The 17,601-nt window shown below is 62.0% G+C and overlaps 1 protein-coding gene across 2 annotated transcripts; it reads left to right on the top strand.

Annotated features, from left to right (window-relative positions):
- Window positions 1-2,646: 2,646 nt before the first annotated feature.
- On the top strand, window positions 2,647-17,601 carry EXOC3L4 (exocyst complex component 3 like 4). 2 transcript variants are annotated; one of them, XM_086362811.1, is made up of 12 exons: window positions 2,647-2,808; window positions 8,407-8,828; window positions 9,692-10,343; window positions 11,277-11,388; window positions 11,633-11,755; window positions 12,109-12,209; window positions 12,412-12,492; window positions 14,012-14,126; window positions 14,913-15,032; window positions 15,104-15,256; window positions 15,900-16,021; window positions 17,059-17,601. In XM_086362811.1, exons 2-12 carry the CDS (start codon window positions 8,423-8,425, stop codon window positions 17,249-17,251), a joined length of 2,178 nt encoding a protein of 725 aa, XP_086218937.1. In that variant the 5' UTR covers window positions 2,647-2,808; window positions 8,407-8,422; the 3' UTR covers window positions 17,252-17,601. The 2 variants fall into 2 exon arrangements, with proteins under 2 accessions (XP_086218937.1, XP_086218936.1); XM_086362810.1 differs by lacking the exons at window positions 15,900-16,021; window positions 17,059-17,601 and having other exon boundaries at window positions 15,104-15,780.

Raw genomic sequence — 17,601 nt, 5'->3', positions numbered from 1 at the left:
GCACAGGTTTGGGCAGGGGTGGGGTGCAGCTGGGAGCTGTCTGGGAGAAACCACCCCCCCCCATCCTGGGCTCTGAAGTGGAGATGACCCACAACGGGAGGTCCCAGCACCCAGATGAGCCTCATTGAGCTGGAGAACAGGAGGGGCGGACTGAGGACCTTCCAGTGCCCACACGTGGCCCCATGGGAAGACCCAGGCCTCACAGGCAGAGACCTGGACTTGTCTGCCATGTAGCAGGTTCCTGTGCCTTTCTGAGCTGGTGACCCAGTGCAACAGGGGTGGGGACCAGCTACCCCACAAAGTCCCTCTTTGTGGGAGGTCTCCTCGGGGACCCCTCCTTCTGTCAAGAGTTGTCCTTGGCCCTCTGATCTGTTAGCCTCTGACCGTTGGAGAGACGCATGGGACAGGAAGCCAGCAGGCAGGCCAGCCTGAGCTGGGGGATGGCTCACCCAAGTAGCCGGTGCCTTACAGGCTTGAGCTGGGACTCTGATGGCCTTACCGCACAGAGGGGAACCCAGGGATCTAGGATCTAATGACTCAAGAGGAAACTAGAGGGCTTCCTGGAGGAGGTGCTGGCAGCTCCAGGAACAGCATGGTCTGTCTGCAGATGACAGCAAGGTCCTGCAGCATCTTGGGTGCCTTCCAGTCTGCTGTGGGCTGGATTTTGTCCTCCAAACTTCCTTCTGTTGAAGTCTTAACTCCCAGGGCCTCAGAATGGGTTTGTATTTGGAGATAGGTCTTTAAAGAGCCACGGGGTCGCAGAGAGTCGGACACAACTTAGGGACTTGTCGGACAACCACGACAAGTTAAAACGAGCCCATTTTAGTGGGTCCTGGTCCAACATGTCCTATGGGAAGAGGCGGTCAGGACACGGACCCACAGAATGATGACCATGTGCAGACACAGGGAGAAGACGGCCAGCCGCAGCCCAGGAGAGAGGCCTCGGGAGAAACCAGCCCTGCCAGCACCTTGATCTGGGACCTTGCAGCCCCCAGAACTTTGGGAAAATGAATGTCTGCGTTGGCAGCCTGGGGATGGCCCACAGGCTTGTGTCTGCTCTCTCCAGGACGCTCTCTGGAGCATCTCCGCTGCTCTGCGCCATGGCCCTGTGGCTCCAGGCCGAGTGAACAGGCCTGGATCTGTCCTCCCTGGATTTTCCCTAAGTTTTTTTTCCCTAGGATGCCAGCAGCGGAATCCCCCCAGGAAGGTGTGGGGCCTGCCTCTTCTGGGAAGTCTCAGTGACCCTTCCCACTAAATGTCTTTAACTGGAGCCACCGTGGGGAAGTGGGCTGCATGCTCGTGGCTGATCAGTCTCAGGCCCACCTCCACGCCTTCCCTCACAGGCTGACCCCTGCCATCCCTCCTTGTCCCTGACTTCGAGCCTGTCTGTCCTCTGGGGCCCTGTCCTTCTCCCAGCTCCTGAAGAGTGGCTTACAATGTTCCTTGTGCTGTCGCTGTGTCCCTTCCCTCTTTCCGGTGCCCCATGTCTGCCCTCGGGGCTCTTAGCACCAGGCAGGGCACAGGGGCTCTCAAGATGAGCTTGGCAGGGCACAGGGCTGGTGCTGGTAACTCTGCCCTGGAGGGAGGGGTCCTTCTGGGCTTGGACACCGTGGGCTGGGTGCCCACTTCCAGCCGGTTGGCGCCTGCTCCTTCGAGCCTCAGTCTGACCACAGGAGGGACAGGCTGTCCCAGCCGTCCCCAGCGAGGTCAGCTCCCTACAGACCCCAGAGTGCTGCCCCCTCATCCTCTCCTTTACCCTGAGAAATTGCTGTTGTTTAGTCACTAAGTTGTGTCCAACCCTTTTGCAACCCCAGGGACTATAGCCTGCCAGGCTCCTCTGTCCATGGGATTTCCCAGGCAAGAATACTGGAGCGAGTTGCCGTTTCCTTCTCCAGGGGATCTTTCTGACCCAGGGATTGAACGAGTGTCGCCTGCATTGGCAACTTTACCACTGAGCCATGGAAGGAGCAATGGAGTACTTCCTGTTGTATCAGTAAACAGGGTGTCACAGTCGACAGCGATTGCAGCCCTTCAGTGTGAACCTGTGAGCCCTAAGGGGACAGAGGAGGGAGAAAAATACCTGCTGTCTAGCCTACAGCTGTCAGGCGACAGCCACCCGCGACGGTGAGTCCTGAGAAAAGGAAGGAAGCTCAGGATGTGAAGATGCAGAGGACCGGCCCTGGCAGCTGAGGTGCAATGAAAGGAGTGATTTCAGTGACAGACTCTTTCGTCTTCCCACACACAGAAAAGTGCTGAAGTCCGTGACTTGGGATATCTGATTTTCTTTGACAATAGTCTATTGGTGTTCAGACTACCACCTTTCATTGCGAAACTTCAATATAACCAGTCCCCCGCTCCCCTCCTTGGAGCAGTTCTCTAAGGGTAGTTGATGTGCTGCCTCCCAGGCTTGAAGTCCTAGAACTTCCCACCAAATGGCATGCAACTCTCAACTTCTAGGCTGTGAATATTTTTTAAGCCGACAGCCACCAGGGCCCTGACCTGAGCTTGGGCTGGGCTCCCCACTGCTGCAGGAATCAAAGGTTGGCCTTATTGCCTCTGAGCAGGGCGGGGGGTGGGGGGCAGGGGGGAGGACATCTGAAAGTGAAAGCAGGGCTCGTGGTGGGGTGGGGCTGGGGGTGGGGCGGGGGCCGGCCGGTGTGACCGCAGCTGGAAAGCCCCAGCCGTGGGTCAGTCCCGCTGGCTGCTCCAGAGGCCCCATCGCCCGGGTCCCGCTCTGAGGGCCCGGCCCCGCCGGCTTCTCCTGGTGGCCCTGCTCTGCCTGGGGCCCAGCGTCTACTCACCCGGCAGGTATGTCCACGCAGGCAGAGGAGGAGGGCCTCTGGGGTGTTGTGCGCAGGAGGCGGGGATTCAAGGGCTTAGGGAAAATTCCGGTTCTGCCGGTGGCCTTCCAGGCTAACGGCTTCAGCTTAGAGCCCAGACCAGAATGCCAGCTCAAGTCTCAGTGAGCACGCGCACACACACATAGAAGCAGACAGACAGGGACATGGAGACACGCAGACAGAGGGACACGCACGGACACAGCCACTCACAGACCCGCCGAGGCACACACCCCAGGGGACACCAGTCACAGAAGTGGCTGCACACCCAAGGGCGGATGCGCCTACATGAAACTGCTTATCTGTGTTCCTTGGGCACCTGCCATGGTTGGACGCTGGGTCAGGCCCACTCCCTGCCCTGGGGGGCTCCTGGTCAAGGGGAAGATGCCCCCGACCCTGGAAGTGCCCCTCCGTCATGGGAGGAGGCATGCGCAGGTCAGGAACCAGGCGCGGACCAGGAGGTCCCGACTGTGGTCTGGGGCTCAGGGGGTCGGGGAAGGCTTCTTGCCGGAGGAGCCACCTGAGCTGAGCCGTGAAGCAGCCGCGAAGCAGCTGGAGAAGGTGAGGGTGAGGTCACTGTTGGTAGAGAGGACAGTCTGTACAAAGGTGCGGAGGACACGTGAGTGTATCCGAGTGATCAGAGTGGGTGAGAGAGTAGAAGAAACTGGAGGGGCCAGGTACGGCCTTGAATGCCGAGCTAAGGAGGAACGTGTGCTTCTCCTGAGGGGGAAGGCAGCGCGGGGTGGGGACAAGGGTTCTATCTGGTTGCTGTATTAAGGGAAGCCTTTTTTAGTTGGTATTTATTTGTTTTTGGCTATGCTGGGTCGTCACTGCTGCAGGGCTTCTCTGTTTCTAGCCAGTGGGGGCTGCGCTCGTTGTGGAGGGCAGGCCTCTCTCATCTCAGTGGAGCACAGGTTCTAGGCACGCGGGCTTCAGTACCTGCCGTTCGGGGCTCTGGAGCACAGGCTCAATAGTTGGGGTGCAAGGGCTCAGTTGCCCCGCAGCATATGGGATCTTGCCGGATCAGGGATCGAACCCATCTCTCTTGCGTTGGCAGGTGGATTCTCTCCCACTGAGCTACCAGGAAAGCCTCAAGAAGGGAAGGCTTTTACGTGCCCTTTTGTTGTTGTTGTTCAGTCGCTCAGTCGTGTCCGACTCTGCGACCCCATGGACCACAGCACGCCAGGCCTCCCTGTCCTTCACCATCTCCTGGAGTTTCTCAGATTTATGTCCGTTGAGTCCGTGATGCCATCCAACTATCTCATCCTCTGTCGTCCCCTTCTCCTCCTGCCTTCAATCTTTCCCAGCATCAGGGTCTTTTCTGATGAGTCAACTCTTTGCATCAGGTGGCCAAAGTACTGGAACTTCACCTTCAGCATCGGTCCTTCCAAAAATTATTCATGATTGATTTCCGTTAGGATTCACTGGTTTTGATCTCCTTACAGTCCAAGGGACTCAAGAGTCTTCTCCAACACCACAGTTCAAAATCATCGATTCTTCGGCACTCAGCCTTTTTTGTGGTCCAACTCTCACATCCATACATGACTACTGGAAAAGTCATAGCTTTGAGTATACAGACAATTGTCAGCAAAGTAATGTCTCTGCTTTTTAATATGCTGTCTAGGTTTGTCATAGCTTTTCTTCCAAGGACCAAGAGTTTTTTAATTACACGGCTACAGTCACCATCTGCAGTGATTTTGAAGCCCAAGAAAATAGTCTGTTGCTGTTTCCATTCTCCCCATCTATTTGCCATGAAGTGATAGAACTGGATGGCATGATCTTCATTTTTTGAATGCTGAATTTTAAGCCAGTTTTGTCATTCTCTTTCACCTTCATCAAGAGACTCTTTAGTTCCTCTTCACTTTCTGCCATAAGGGTGGTATCATCTGCTTAGCTGAGTTTATTGATATTTCTCCCAACAATCTTGATTCCAGTTGTGCTTCATCCAGCTCAGCATTTCACACGATGGACTCTGCTTAGACATTAAATAAGCAGGTTGACAATATACAGCCTTGATGTACTCTTTTCCCAATTTTGAATCAGTCCATTGTTCCATGTTCGGTTAAGAACTTTTTGAAAATAGGCTTTTCTGGAGTTTCAGAAAGCTATTTCTAAGCAGGTAATCATAGCACCTCCAAATAATGACATTCTTATCAGGTCCTTCCCAATATTTATACCTCTTATTCATTTTTCTTGCCTTATTGACTTAACTAGTTCTTCTAGGCAAATGTTGAATGCCCTCAGAACACACATGCTTGTCTTCTTCCTTATTTCAGAAGAATCTTACATGGCAGAGAAGGGCTTTAAGGGAGGTTTATATTCTGGCAAGACCCCCGACCCCTCTAAGGAGATGGAATCCAGGGGGTCTAGGAAGGAGAACAGTTAGGACCTGTGACCAGGTGATGGGGGAGGTACGAGGGAGACGCCGTCCTCTGCCCCAGCTGGCTACTTTGGAGCTTTGAAGGATGGGGTGCTGACCCAGGCCCTGGGGAGGTGGCAAGATTGGGACTGCGATGGGATACCTGGGAGGGGCCGCTATAGGAAGGCAGGCCTGGGAAAAGCGGGGGGAAGCTGGGGTGGAGATAACCAGTGCTGAGGGGAGCCCAGACCTGACTTGGTCACAGACAGGGTGGCCTCAGGTGGGAGCTTCCGGTAAGCATGGCCTCTGGGTGGTGCTCCCACACCTGCTCCTGGCCCTGCAGTGGGCGCGATGCCCTGACCTGGAGAACATGGGCCTCAGGGCACAGCCCAGGCCTGCGTCTCCTGGCTCTTGAAGCTCAGCTGAGGCCAAGGTGCAGGGGCCAGGGCCTCTGAACACTCAGGGCAACAGAACAGAGAGAAAGACAACCAGGAAGAGGCCCCATGGGTGGGGAGGCAGGACCGGGACAGGGGCCACGGCAGAGTCAGCAGGGAGTCTGCAGCCCAGAAGACACCAGCCTGATGCCCGAGAGGGCCCACACAGGCAGGGGTGACCCTCACACTGAAGGCTCACTGCCCCCGCAGGCTGCCTCCGGGCAGATAGCGAGGGGTGGATGGACAGAGGTCCCCAGGCCAGTGAGGAGGCCCCATCACCAGGGGGCCAGTCCGGGGGCCTGATGAGCAGGCAGGTGGTACAGAACAGCCCAAGGACTGCTCGTAGGTGGAGGCAACTGCACCCCAGCTTCTGAAATCCAGGTCAGCGGTGGGGAGCAGAGGGAGAGGCTGGGAGAAAGATCTGCCTGAGCAGAAGCTGGGAGGCTGGCTGGGTGCAGGCCCAGGAGGCCTGGGAGTGAGGCTGGAAGAAGTACAGACCATGATGGGGGGCGATGGGGCTTCAAATGCCAGGCTGTGAGGAGCCATGGAAGGGTTTAAAGCAGGAGAGTGACCTGATTGACTTGTGCCTCGTGAAGGTCAAGAATGACTTGGGAAGCTGCTGAAGCAGGATTCGGGGAGCAGGGGGCAGAGGAACACCAGGGGGCCCTCGATGGGCTTTGGGACGAGGTGGTCAGGCAGGGTGGCTGGGTTTCAAGTCTTTGCCTCTGTTACCTCCCGTGAGACCCAGCCGGAAGCTGCCCCTCTTCCCCCAGAATTTTCCCCTCAGCTTCCTGGGAGAACTCAAGTCTGATGCCACTCCTGGCATCTGGCAGCCTGCCCACCTTCGGACCCTCTGCCAGGAGAAAGGGTTCCCTGGGCAGCAATGCTGGGCTGCTGGTACTGGGAGACAGGGTTCAGCCTCTGCTCCCAGCTTCCTAGCCAGATCCGGGCTGATCCTGACTCCCCGCCCCTGAGCTGTGTGGCTTAAGGCAAGACCCTGCCCCTCTCTGAGCCTGTTTCCTTATCTATGAAGTGGGGTGAATGACACCCTGTCACTTTGTTGTCATGGAGATCTGACACGTGCCAGGCATTGGACTGAGCATACAGTAGGTGCTTACTAAGTGTGAGCTCTTGCCAACCAAGGTAGTCTGGCTCGTCCTGCCCCCACATTCCCTGGAGACAGAGCCCAGAGCGGGGCAGGCTGGGCCCGGCTGGAATGGATCCTGCATCACCACTCCTGCCCCTGCTGGGCGCTGGGGGGCACGGTGGAGGGTGGGGGCGGGGGAGACAGACGGCCGCTGGCACGATGCTCCCTGCTGTGTTGGGGCTGATCTGAGGGCACGGTCCCTGAGTCCTGGCATCTGGGAGAACCAGGACCTGTGGCCGGGGCGGGGCTGATAAGGCCCGCATGGAGCACCTGGGCCGGCCCCTCCCTCCGGGCAGCCTCCTTCCAGCTGCTCAGCCACCTGTGGGAGAGGAAGGTAGGCCTGGGTGACCCCCTGCATGTCTGTCCCCTGGACGGACATCTTGCTGACAGGTGCGGGGAGTGGGGTGGGTTAGGGGCTGGGCCCTGCCCGTCCTGGTGTCAATCACCCCAGGCACACCGAGGCCTGGGGAGAGGCCGCTCCGGCCCAATATCACCCAAGGCTCAGGTGCTGGCTCCAGCCTGGCCTTTGTCCCCGTGGTGGGGGTGGCCGGGGGAAGAGGGGTGCTCAGCCTCTGGTTGGTCAGTGATTTCAGCAGGTCCTGCCCTCTTTTGGGCCCTAGTTCCTTGGACTGAAGTGAGAACTTGCTGGCCCCCACCACCTTCAACTTGTCTTTACACAGTGGGGTGGGTGGGAGGTCCCAGCAGGCCAAGAAGTTTCTCTTCTTTTTCCCAAACAGCCAGGTGGGGCTGAAAGGGGGTGGGGAGTGAGCGGAGCCTGGGGCAGCCTGGGGGTGGTGAGGGCCCTGCGCCCAGGCCCGCACGCCCTGGAGACCCCCTCCCTGTCCTCTACACGGGGGGCATCGGGGAAGAGAGTTGGGAGCCTCCAGCCCCTGGTTAAATATAGAACCACGGCCCCTCCCACAGCCTTCCTTGTGGGCTGCAAGGCCCCGATAAGCCCCCGGTGGCCTGGGCCAGCCCCCTCCAGCCTGACCCCACCCCCGTCCAGTGCTGGGACACCCAGGGAAAGGGGTGGACGTCCTCCTTGGGGGCCGTTGAGCTCCGCTTTGAGCAGAAGCAGTGAGCCTGATGGCTGAAAGGGGGTGAGCTGAGGAGTGAGGGGGGCATGAAGGGGCTGTGGAGGGGGTGGACCCGCTAGGCCTCAGGACTCGTGGTTCAGGAAGCCCTGGACGTGGTTGCTGGGCCCACTCTGGGGACTGTGGGCTGCGGGCTGGGCTGAGACCCAGAATCTGCAGCTTTGTTCCCCTCTCCAGCTCTGGTGGGAGGGTCTGGCCTGGCAGACCCAGCGCGGGTGGGTACTCAGGGGAGACCGTCATGGAAAATGGTGTCAGGGGAGGCTTCCTGATAGAAGTAGCTGTCCGCCGTGTCTGCAGAAGTAGCTGCATCCTGGCACAAAGACGGCTCAGGCCACGGAAGCTGCCTGGTGACAGTTCCTTTTGACAGCTTTGGGGTCACCTCTGGCCCGGGGAGGCAGGGGGAAGCTTCCCTGACCAGCGCCTGGGCCCCCACACGCCCCCCCGGGATCTCATGGGGTTTCGGTGTGTGCTCCCGGAGACTGGTCGCCCCACGGCCACCCCGCCCCGTCTTCCTGAGCTTCCCTTTCACCCCCAGCTCCGCTGCCGCCAAGATGCCGTTGCCGCAGACAGAGGCCTCTGGGCCGGAGCCGCACCGCCCCCAGGAGCCGGCGGAGCCGCACACCCCAGCCCAGGGCGCCCGGCGGGCGAGTAGCGAGGACGCGCCCGGCGCCGGGCACGAGGGCTCCAGGCCTGGCCTGGGCACCTTGCGGCGGGCCTTCTCGAGAGCGAGCCAACGGGCCTCGGTTCGAGCCCCTCGGGGGGATGCAAGGCTGCTCAGGCTCAGCGGCCGCTTCCTGTTCGGGTCTTTGCGGCGCACTCCAGACAACGGCCCTGCCGGGGACCAGACCGGGTCGACCTCGGAGCCAGGGCCGGCCTGCGGCAGGAAGGGGTCCTCCAAGGCCAAGGAAGGTGTTAGCCGGCGGTCGTCCACGGGGGAGGGGCCTGCGGAAGCCGAAGGTGAGGGCTCCCCAACCCCCCTCACTGAGCAGAGGAGGAAACCAAGGCCAGAGAGGTGGGGGCGGGGCCCAGGCTTCTTGATGGGTTACCCTCCCCAGCCACTCCAAACCCCTGCCCCGGCACAACTGCAGGGTAAAATTCTTCCAGCGTTTCAACATGGGCAGTGGAGAAAAGTGAGGCTCAGAGAGGTTAAGTAACTTGCCTCACGTCTCACAGCTGGGAAGTGGAAAAATGAGATTTGAACCCAGATCTGCAGGGCCCCAGAACTCCATGGGCTTCCACAGCCTGGCTCCTGGCCAAACCGGACTGGTGGACAAGGCACTGGCCCAGTCAGATCACAGGATCACGGAGGGTGCCTGTGACCCTCCGGAGGCGAGATTAGGGGGCCACCCAGGACATGAGCCCTGAAAAGGGCGTGCAGGCGAAGGTGGAGGTCTCCCGGGGGTGGAGGCTGGCCCAGAGCGGAGAACAAGAAAGGCTGAAGCTGGACACCGCGGGCAGGAGCCTGGGCATCCAAGGGCACGCCCAGCCCGAGCTCTGGCGCCACAGGACCTGAGTCAGGACTGCGCTGGAGGCCACCAGGTCCAGCTCCATGCAGGGAGCAGTGGCTGATGTAGGGGCTGAAGGCAAGGGGAGGTAGGACCCATCCCAGGCACGATCTGAACCAGGCTTGGGACCTGGGATCTGCCTCTTCAAAGGCAATTCCGAAGGACATAGGGCAGTCGGGTCCCTTGCTCCTGGAGCAGGCCTTCCGTAGCGCTCTGGAGCCAGGCAGCCCAGCCCGGGGTGTGTAGGGTCGGGGCCGACAGGCCTACCTGGAGCGCCCCCTTCACTGGCCCTCTTCTCGCCCGACCTTGCAAAAGGCACATCCGTGGCCGACCTCATCTCTGAGCGGCAACTCCTGGCTGCCTTCGAGCAGCTGCGGCACCTGGAGACGGGGCTAGTGGCCGAGAAAGCCTCGTGCACCTTCCAGCAGGACCCCACGGGCTTCGCGCGGCGTGCCATGGACGTGTGCCTGCACTACGACGGGCTGGCCGCGGAGATCGGCGCTATCGTGCGCGAGACGCTGGGCCCGGATGGCGTGGACGCGGCCGCGCTCGAGGAACTGGCCCTAGTGGTGCGCGCGGAAGAGGAGGCCCACCCGGAGCCTCCCGCAGACGGCGACTTTCTGCGCACGCCGCGCCGCTGGCGCCAGTACTGGGAGGACGCCGTGCGGCGGAGCGCGGAGGAGCGCGTGCGGCAGGCGGGCGCGCGGGAGGCCCCGGGGGCGGCCGATGCTGCCCCCGACTTGGCGCGGCTCCTGGCCGAACTCGGCGCTTTGGTTCGCCGCGACCTGCAGAAGGTGCAGCGGGAGGTGCACCCCGCTTACGCGGCCGCCGGCTTCCCGGCGTGGGAGGCCTACCTGCGTGCCTTCCACGGCGCGGTGGCCAGGCGCCTCCAGGAGCTCGCGCACGACGCCCGCGGCTGCGAGCAGCTCTACGTGCTGCTGGACTGGGTCGCCAACGTCTACAGCAGGTGAAGCCCGGGCCGGAGGCCGCGGGGTGGGGCGAGGGCAAGGAGGGGCTGGCACTGCCCGCGCGCGAAGCCTTCAGGAACCTGCTCTGAAGGGCACAGGGCACCTTTTCCTCCCCAGGAGAGTGCTGGCTGTTAGGCACCCAAGATCCGATCCGGGAGCCCTTTGACATTCTCTCTTCCCCATCCCAGACCCTGGTGCTCTCCCTCTCGGGTTCCGAAGCTGGAAAGCGCTCCGGGCGGGGTTGCTTCCGAGGCGGTGAGCCCAGTGAGTCCCCCCTAGTCCACGTGGGGCCTTTGAGTGAACTGGCCAAGGGCGCCTCCTCCAGGCTGGACACAACCACGGGCTCACCGCGCTCCTTGAGGGCTGGCTTTCACCCCCACTCTTGCTTTGGATGGACACCTCGGTTCAGGGCTGTGCAGAACGTGATGGGGTGGGTCGCCCGTTCCCCTGAGCGCTCCCCAGCTCCCCAGGCAGACGGGCAGTTGGAGGGGGCGCCAAAGTGCTGGGCTCCTTAATATTCTGTGTGGCTGCAGACAGGCACCCGCCCCAGTGTGGGCTGGATCCTAGCTGTATCCAGAACTGCAAGATCCTGGGGACGTTTAGAGCTCAATCTTGGGTGAACCCGAGCGTGAGGGTGGAGGTCACTCCCGAAGCAAGCTGGTGGAGGTCCATCCGGACTGCCATCTTTATGCTTTCGGGGCACGCTCCGCTGACTGCTTAGCCAGGAAATCCTGAGGTGGGAAGTTGGGCGGAGGGGCGTTTGGCACGGAATCCTGGAGGGCGGGGTGGCCGGCCAGGCGTGTGAATGGAATCCCAGATTCTGGGCCTCACAGCGATGGCCTTAGGCTTTGAGCCAAGGCAGAGGGCAGTGGGGGCAGCCGCGGTGGCATCAGAGTCCCGCCCCGACCTTCAGGCCCCGCCCTGCCTTCCAGTCCTGATTTCCTGGGCTCCCAGGACCAGGCTCTGCCCTCGGAGCCGCTGCCCCCGCTCCTGGCACCGGAAGTGTGGGCCCGACTGGAGGACGACTACACCAGCTTCCTGGAGGTGAGACCGGGGCGGGGCTGGGCTGGAAGGGGCGGGGTCCAGGTAGAGGGTGGTCAATGCCAGCAGGCTAGGGAGGCGCAGTGGCCAGGGCCCGAGCCTCTCTGCGCCCTGCGGCCTCGTGCATGGGCCTGTGTCCTGGCAGGGGTGCCCTTGTCTCTAAGGGTGCGCCTTAGAGCCTGGAGGTAGGGGGGGCCTCCCTCCTGGGAGGGTCTCACTCACCGTGGCCCCTTCCCTGGCCCTACAGACCAAAATCTCAAGCTGCTTCGATGGCATCCTGCAGCTGGAGCAGAGTCGCTGGGCGGCTGCGGACGCCCCCGACGTGCTGCAGGGCCTCTACCACACGTCGCTGTCCTTCGACGTCTGCATGGTGCGCTGGAGGGAAAGATGTGTGTTTGGGCCTCGGGCAGTGGAGACTCTCCTAAAAGTCACAGTCACAACTGCCTCTCCCCATCGGACAGGAGCCTGAGGCCCCACGTGTGGACGCGGTCAGAGGTCCTCGGGTCTCATAGCCAAGCTGGGAGAGCAAGGCCACAGCTCCCAGCTTAGCGGGGGGGACCCTGTGGGTGTGCGGAGCTGGGAGGGCTGACCCCTGGGAAATCGGGGCCCCTGGAAGTCGGAGCCGAGACGGGGAGGCAGAGCGAGGAGGGTGGAGATGTCCCTCCGCCACGAGGTGGGCGCTGGGGCCATCGGGACCCAGGGCTCAGACGCGCTCGTTCGCAGCTAGTGGCGGAGCATGTGAAGGCGGCCGGCGCCATCTCCGCAGAGCTGGAGGCCACCACGTTGGGGATCTGCGCCCGGGCGCTGGGGCTCTTCCTGCAAAAGTGCGGGCGAATCCTGGGCCGGGATGTGGTGGGTGGGGTGGCCAGGGTGTGGACACTGGTTGTCCCTGGGGAGGAACCCACCCATCCTGTTTCCTCGGAATCCGAGACTCTGGACAACTGGGAGGGAGAAGCCTGGAGGGCGGACTCGGGGTCTTAGCAGCCAGGGAGAGTCTCCAAGGCCCCTGCGTACCCCGCCCCCCAGGTTCGAAAAGTCTTTTCTGGAATCGGGGGCGGTGAGCGAGCCTAACCTGTGCGCCAGCATCAATGCCTGCCAGGAGCTCAGGTGGGTTTGTCCCGCGGTGCCCAGCGCGACCGGCAGGGGGCGAGAGAGCCCTGGGAACCGCGACGCAGACACCGACCCTGCGGCCCCTTGGAGGCCTTGCCTGGAGGCCTCCCGGAGGGGACCCCCTCTCCGTGCTCGTACCCGCCCTGTCCCCTCCATGGGGTCCTCCCTTGGCCCCGCAGAGCTGAGGCCCTGGCAGGGACGCGGGGAGCTTCAGGGCTGAGCAGAGGCCAAGGTTCCAGCCACCCTTGCCCAGCTCATCCCTGCCACCCAGGGCTCCATGCTCTCCTCCCTTCATCCCGCTCAGCCTTCTTCCTTTTAGGGACCCTCTCTGTTCTTGGAAGCCCTCCCTGACACTCCCCCTCGGCCCCCGATTCCCAGGGCTTTGCTGGTGCCAGGGCCTGGGTTCCTCTGCCTCAGGGGGCAGTGGCCCTCCGCTGTGGGCTGCCAGAGCCTTCAGCCCAGGCTAAGCCGTAGTGTCCCCCAGCTGAAGATGCATCAGCTACTGCTGATGGTGTGATGTCCCCACGGCCAGACGGGACTGCAGTGTGGGGGCTCAGAGAGGCATCGCCGCTGGTCCTCGGTCACGCAGGCAGTACTTGCTGCACCTGGGAACCCAAAGCATGACCGTGATAAGGCGCTGGATCTCTAACACTCTTGTCCCTAGACTGTGCCAGGCTGGCCCTGGGCACAGGGAACTCTGGTGTAGGCCATCTCTGGTCAAGCCCCTGGTAGAAATTTAGCCTGTCTTTCTGGAGAAGGAAATGGCAACCCACTTGAGTACTCTTGCCAGGAAAATCCCATGGATGGAGGAGCCTGGCGAGCTACAGTCCATGGGGTCACCAAGAGTTGGACTCGACTGAGAGATTTCACTTTCTGTGTCCCTGGCCTGCAAACTGGGAGAGCCTAGCCCTGCCTCCTCAATGATGAAATGGGGACATTGTGATATTTGGAGAGGCAGTTATGAGGCTCAAAGGGCTTCCTTGGGAGCTCAGAGGATAAAGAATCCACCTGCAATGTAGGAGGCCTGGGTTAATCCCCGGGCTCGGGAAGATCCTCTGGAGAAGCAAATGGAAACCCACTCCAGTATTCTGGCCTGGAGAACCCCGTGGACAGAGGAGCCTGGCGGGCTACAGTCACGGGGTCACAAAGAGTCGGACACGACTGAGCGACTCTCACGAGCATCTGAGCAGGGCCTCTGGGCCAGGAAGGGCTGTGCTGCACTGTTCTGTCACCAGGAGGGATAGAGGTCTGGCTCAGCCCTGCCACAGGGGGGCCCTGCCATGCGGTGGGACCTCGAACACTCCCTGGCCCACCCCCCTGTACTCGGCTCCCAGGTGCAGTGCTGCCCCCTCACGTGACCGCTCCCAGGTCTTCTCCACTGTGCCGCCCCAGGGGGCTGCCCCTCACACTATAGTCTGAGTGATCGGAGCTGGGGTGGCACCCAGCCTTCACGGCTGTATGCCAGGCCGTGACCCCTTGCCCACTTTGCCCCCTCCTGGCCCCTCCCCCTCCCCAGGACTCACCTTCTGGCCAAGTTCCCGGAAAGCTTTGGAGAGCTGGAGAAGGCCCTGGGGGCTGCCGCCCGTGCCTTTCAGAAGCGGCTGCTCCAGGGCTTGCAGGGCGCTGTGCAGGTGAGGGGGCGGGCCCTTCTCTCCCCACTTTCCTAGCCCAGCAGGTGCGCCCTGTGTCCTGAGCCTGGGACCCAAGTCACAGCACTCATTTACCATAGGGGCGTGTTGGGGTGGTGTTTCGGGCGCAGGCAGGGAACCCAGACATATTCCCAGCTGAGCAAGAACAGTTGGGAAACAATTACCTTCGTCCTTCACTCTCCTTGAGCTTCTCTGGTGGCTCAATGGTAAAGAATCCACCTATAATTGCAGGACACCCAGGTTCCATCCCTGGATGAGGAAGATCCCCTGGAGAAGGGAATGGCAACCCACTTTAATATACTTACCTGGAGAATCCCATGGACAGAGCTACAGTCCATGCGGTCACAAAGAGTCAGACATGACTAAGCGACTAACGCTTTCAGTCTCCTCTCAGAGACAAACTCTGAGACTCTCTGAGGACCCTCTCCTCAGAGAGGGTGCATCCAGGGAATGGCACCTCATCCAGCCCCTCAAGGCGCCCCCAGGACTCCCGAGGCAAGGCCTGGCTAGAGGCTCAAACTCCAACCTTGCCCACGGGGCCTCCGGGCCTGGAGGAGGCAGTCTCAGGGAAAGGTGTAGAGCCAGGAGAGGGGCTGTCCCCAAGATACCGTAGAAAAGGGGGTCAGCTCCCCAGACTTTCTTTCGGATGCCAGCTCGACCTTTGGCCTGAATCGCCCCTGTCCGGAGCCATGCCCTGGGTGCCCAGGGGAGGGTCTAGTGGGTGCTGGGGGTCAGCTCTTGGCAGACTGCCCACCGCTCTGCCCCCAGCCGCTCTTCAGGGTCCTGTGCACCAAGGCCTGGCTGACCCAGGACCTGCTGCAGCCCCTCATGGACAAGGTGGTGGCCTTCTCGGGCCTCCTGGAGCACATGGCCCCACCCCTGGCCCAGGTATGTGGGGGGGTGGGTGCTGGTGGGGGTGTGCCCAGGGCTCCTCCCTGTGACCCTGCTTCCCCCCTCAGGAGACTCTGCAGGAGGTGCACCGCTATGTTGTCCGTGAGTACCTGGAGCAGGCCCTGAGACCCCGCGAGCGGCTCCGGGGTGAGGACCGCCGGAGCGGCTCTCAGAAGATGGGCCTTGAGGCACAGGCCATCAGCAGCACCTTCCAGGGCTTGGTAGGAGCATCGCCCAACTGCCCCGGGGCGCTGGCCTTCTTGGGGGTTCTCCAGCCCGCGGACCCTCCAGTAGCGCCCCCTCAGTCTGGTTTCATCTCGCCCCCTGTAAGAGACTCCCGGTGTGCGGGCTTTGGCGTGCGGTTCGCCCCACTCTCCGCGTGCCGGGGCAGGGCCAGGTGGGGAGGACACGTTGCATATATTTGCGTTGATTTGCATGTACTTTGTGGGCGGTGTAGGGGATGGATGAGGGTCACAGCCTCGTCTGATGGGTGGGGACTGTGTCGGACCTCTCCTCCACACCACCCCCAGCAGAGCGAGCTCAGGCATGTCCTCCCCACACAGACACCCTTCATCTGGGCCGCTGATCGCCGACTCCCCGTCTGATGCCAGGCAGGCCTTCCCCGCGGGATCTGGGCTCACCCACCTGAGCAGACACGGAAAGCCTCCTCTGCGCCGTGTCGTGGGGAGGGAAGAGGAACCCTTAGCCGGGGCCACGTCCCCTTCCGCGGGGCCGGAGGCGGTCCCGGTGGGGCCGCGGTGGTGGCTGCAGGAGGGCTAAACCGGGCACTAACCGAGGGGCTGCAGGCGGGGGCGGGAAGGGGGCTGGGGGCGAGGGTGGCCCACCGCGCCCGCGTATCCGCAGGGCTCCGAGGCCACGTGGCTGGGCCAGGCTATCCCGTGCGTGGCTGACATACTGGGCGAGACTTACAAAGACGACATAGGGCGGCACCTGGAGACGCTCATCAAAAGCTACCCCGACATCAGGTTCGTACACGGAGCTGGTTCTGGAGACGGGAGACAGGGAAGGGGCCTCTGGGCGGGGCTCGGACGAGCCCCGGCCTTCGTGCGCAGGTGCGGGCGGCGCGACCTGCGGGCCCCGGACCCTCAGGCTGTGGGGGCCCTGGTGGGATTGTCTCTGCCCCTCCCCGGTGTTCTAATCTCGCCGTCCTCATTCGCTCTTGTGGTCCCTGGAGTCTGAAGGGAGCCGGAGCCCTTCCTCCAGCGAGTCTTAGGGGAAGGCACAGGCCCCCAGCTCCGGGAGAAAGCCCTTTCTGGAAGCCCCTACACCTGCCAGGAGGAAGAAGGCTTTGATCCTAGGGTGTATGTTTGAGGGGGTGCTGAGTCATCACGCACATGGAAATCCCAGCTGAATCTCTCCATGGCCTTGGAGATTCCAGGATGGGGAGGCTACAGAAAGCCCGGGCCTAGCCCCTTCCCGGTCCCCTGTCCCGCCCCGCCCCACCGGAGAATCCTCAGATCCCAGCCTGCGCCCTCTGTTTGGCCTTGATTCAGAGTAACTGCGCATAGGCTGAAGGTTCCCCTTTGGGCCCTCGGGGTTTCCCTGCGCAGGCTGGTCGGCCCTCCCTCGCTGGGAGACAGTGCTCCCAGCTCCTTGGGGTGCTCGGGGCGGGAGGGGCAGCACACTAGGCCAAGCCTCCCACCCCCACGTGCCTCTCTGCTTGCTGCTGGGCCCGGGCTCCCCAGCACGGTTCTCAGGGGAAGAGGCTCTGACTCCCCTGCCTGCCCCCGCTCCGGCATTGCTGCATCGGCATCGCGGCCCCCTGCTGCCTCCCTCGGTGCACTAGATTTCCGGAACCTCTGCCTGGGCCTCAGAGGCCGTTCCCATCAGGCTTGCTTCTTCACGTCTCCGCCGGTCTTTGCACCCTTCAAGACCCAGGCACCCCCCAGGAATGCTGGGTGCCCTAATGCTTCCAGTCCGAGCCCCGGGGTTCCCCTCGCCCTGGGGTCCTGGGTGCACTGTAGCTGTCGAGTCTGCAGCGGGGGCCTGCGTGTCTCTGCAGGCGGGACCACGTGCTGGCCATCCTGGCGCTGCGCCGACTGGGCCGTCGTCGGAACCAGCACTTCCTGCGCCACGCCCAGGCCCTGCTGAGGGCTGCGGCCAAGGCCGGCGGCTCCGGGGCCGCCGGGGGCCGCATGCTCTTCGAGGAGATCGAGTTGTCCACCTCCATAGACGTGCTGGTTACCTGCATATAGTGCTGCTGGCCTGCGAGGGGGCGGACCCCGGTGGACGGAGGGCGACCACCTTCCCCTGGCACCGAGCCCCAAGCTGGGACACCCGGAAGGCAGCCTCAGCCCAACCCCAGGCCTGAAGCCCCCCGTGGTGGACCGTCCATCCTCCTCCTTCTGGTGGCCAGGAGGAGGTCATGCCAGGCATGCCAGCAAGCCTGAGAGGCATTCCAGGCATTTGGAGGAGGGTTTGGCGCAGAAGTTCCCTTTGGTACTGCCCACCCGGGAAGGCCTCCCTGCCTAACTGTCTCGCAACACCCCAATGTGAAAATGAAGAACAGAGTATTTATTTTTAAAATAAACATGAATTAAAATGG

This window comes from Bos grunniens, chromosome 21 (assembly GCF_055505025.1).
Source record: "Bos grunniens cultivar Pamir isolate PY7600 chromosome 21, Bosgru_T2T1.0, whole genome shotgun sequence".
In the NCBI taxonomy this organism is placed as follows: Eukaryota; Metazoa; Chordata; class Mammalia; order Artiodactyla; family Bovidae; genus Bos; species Bos grunniens.
Note: the sequence above shows the minus strand (reverse complement) of the source record. Positions and strands in the feature narration are given on the sequence as shown.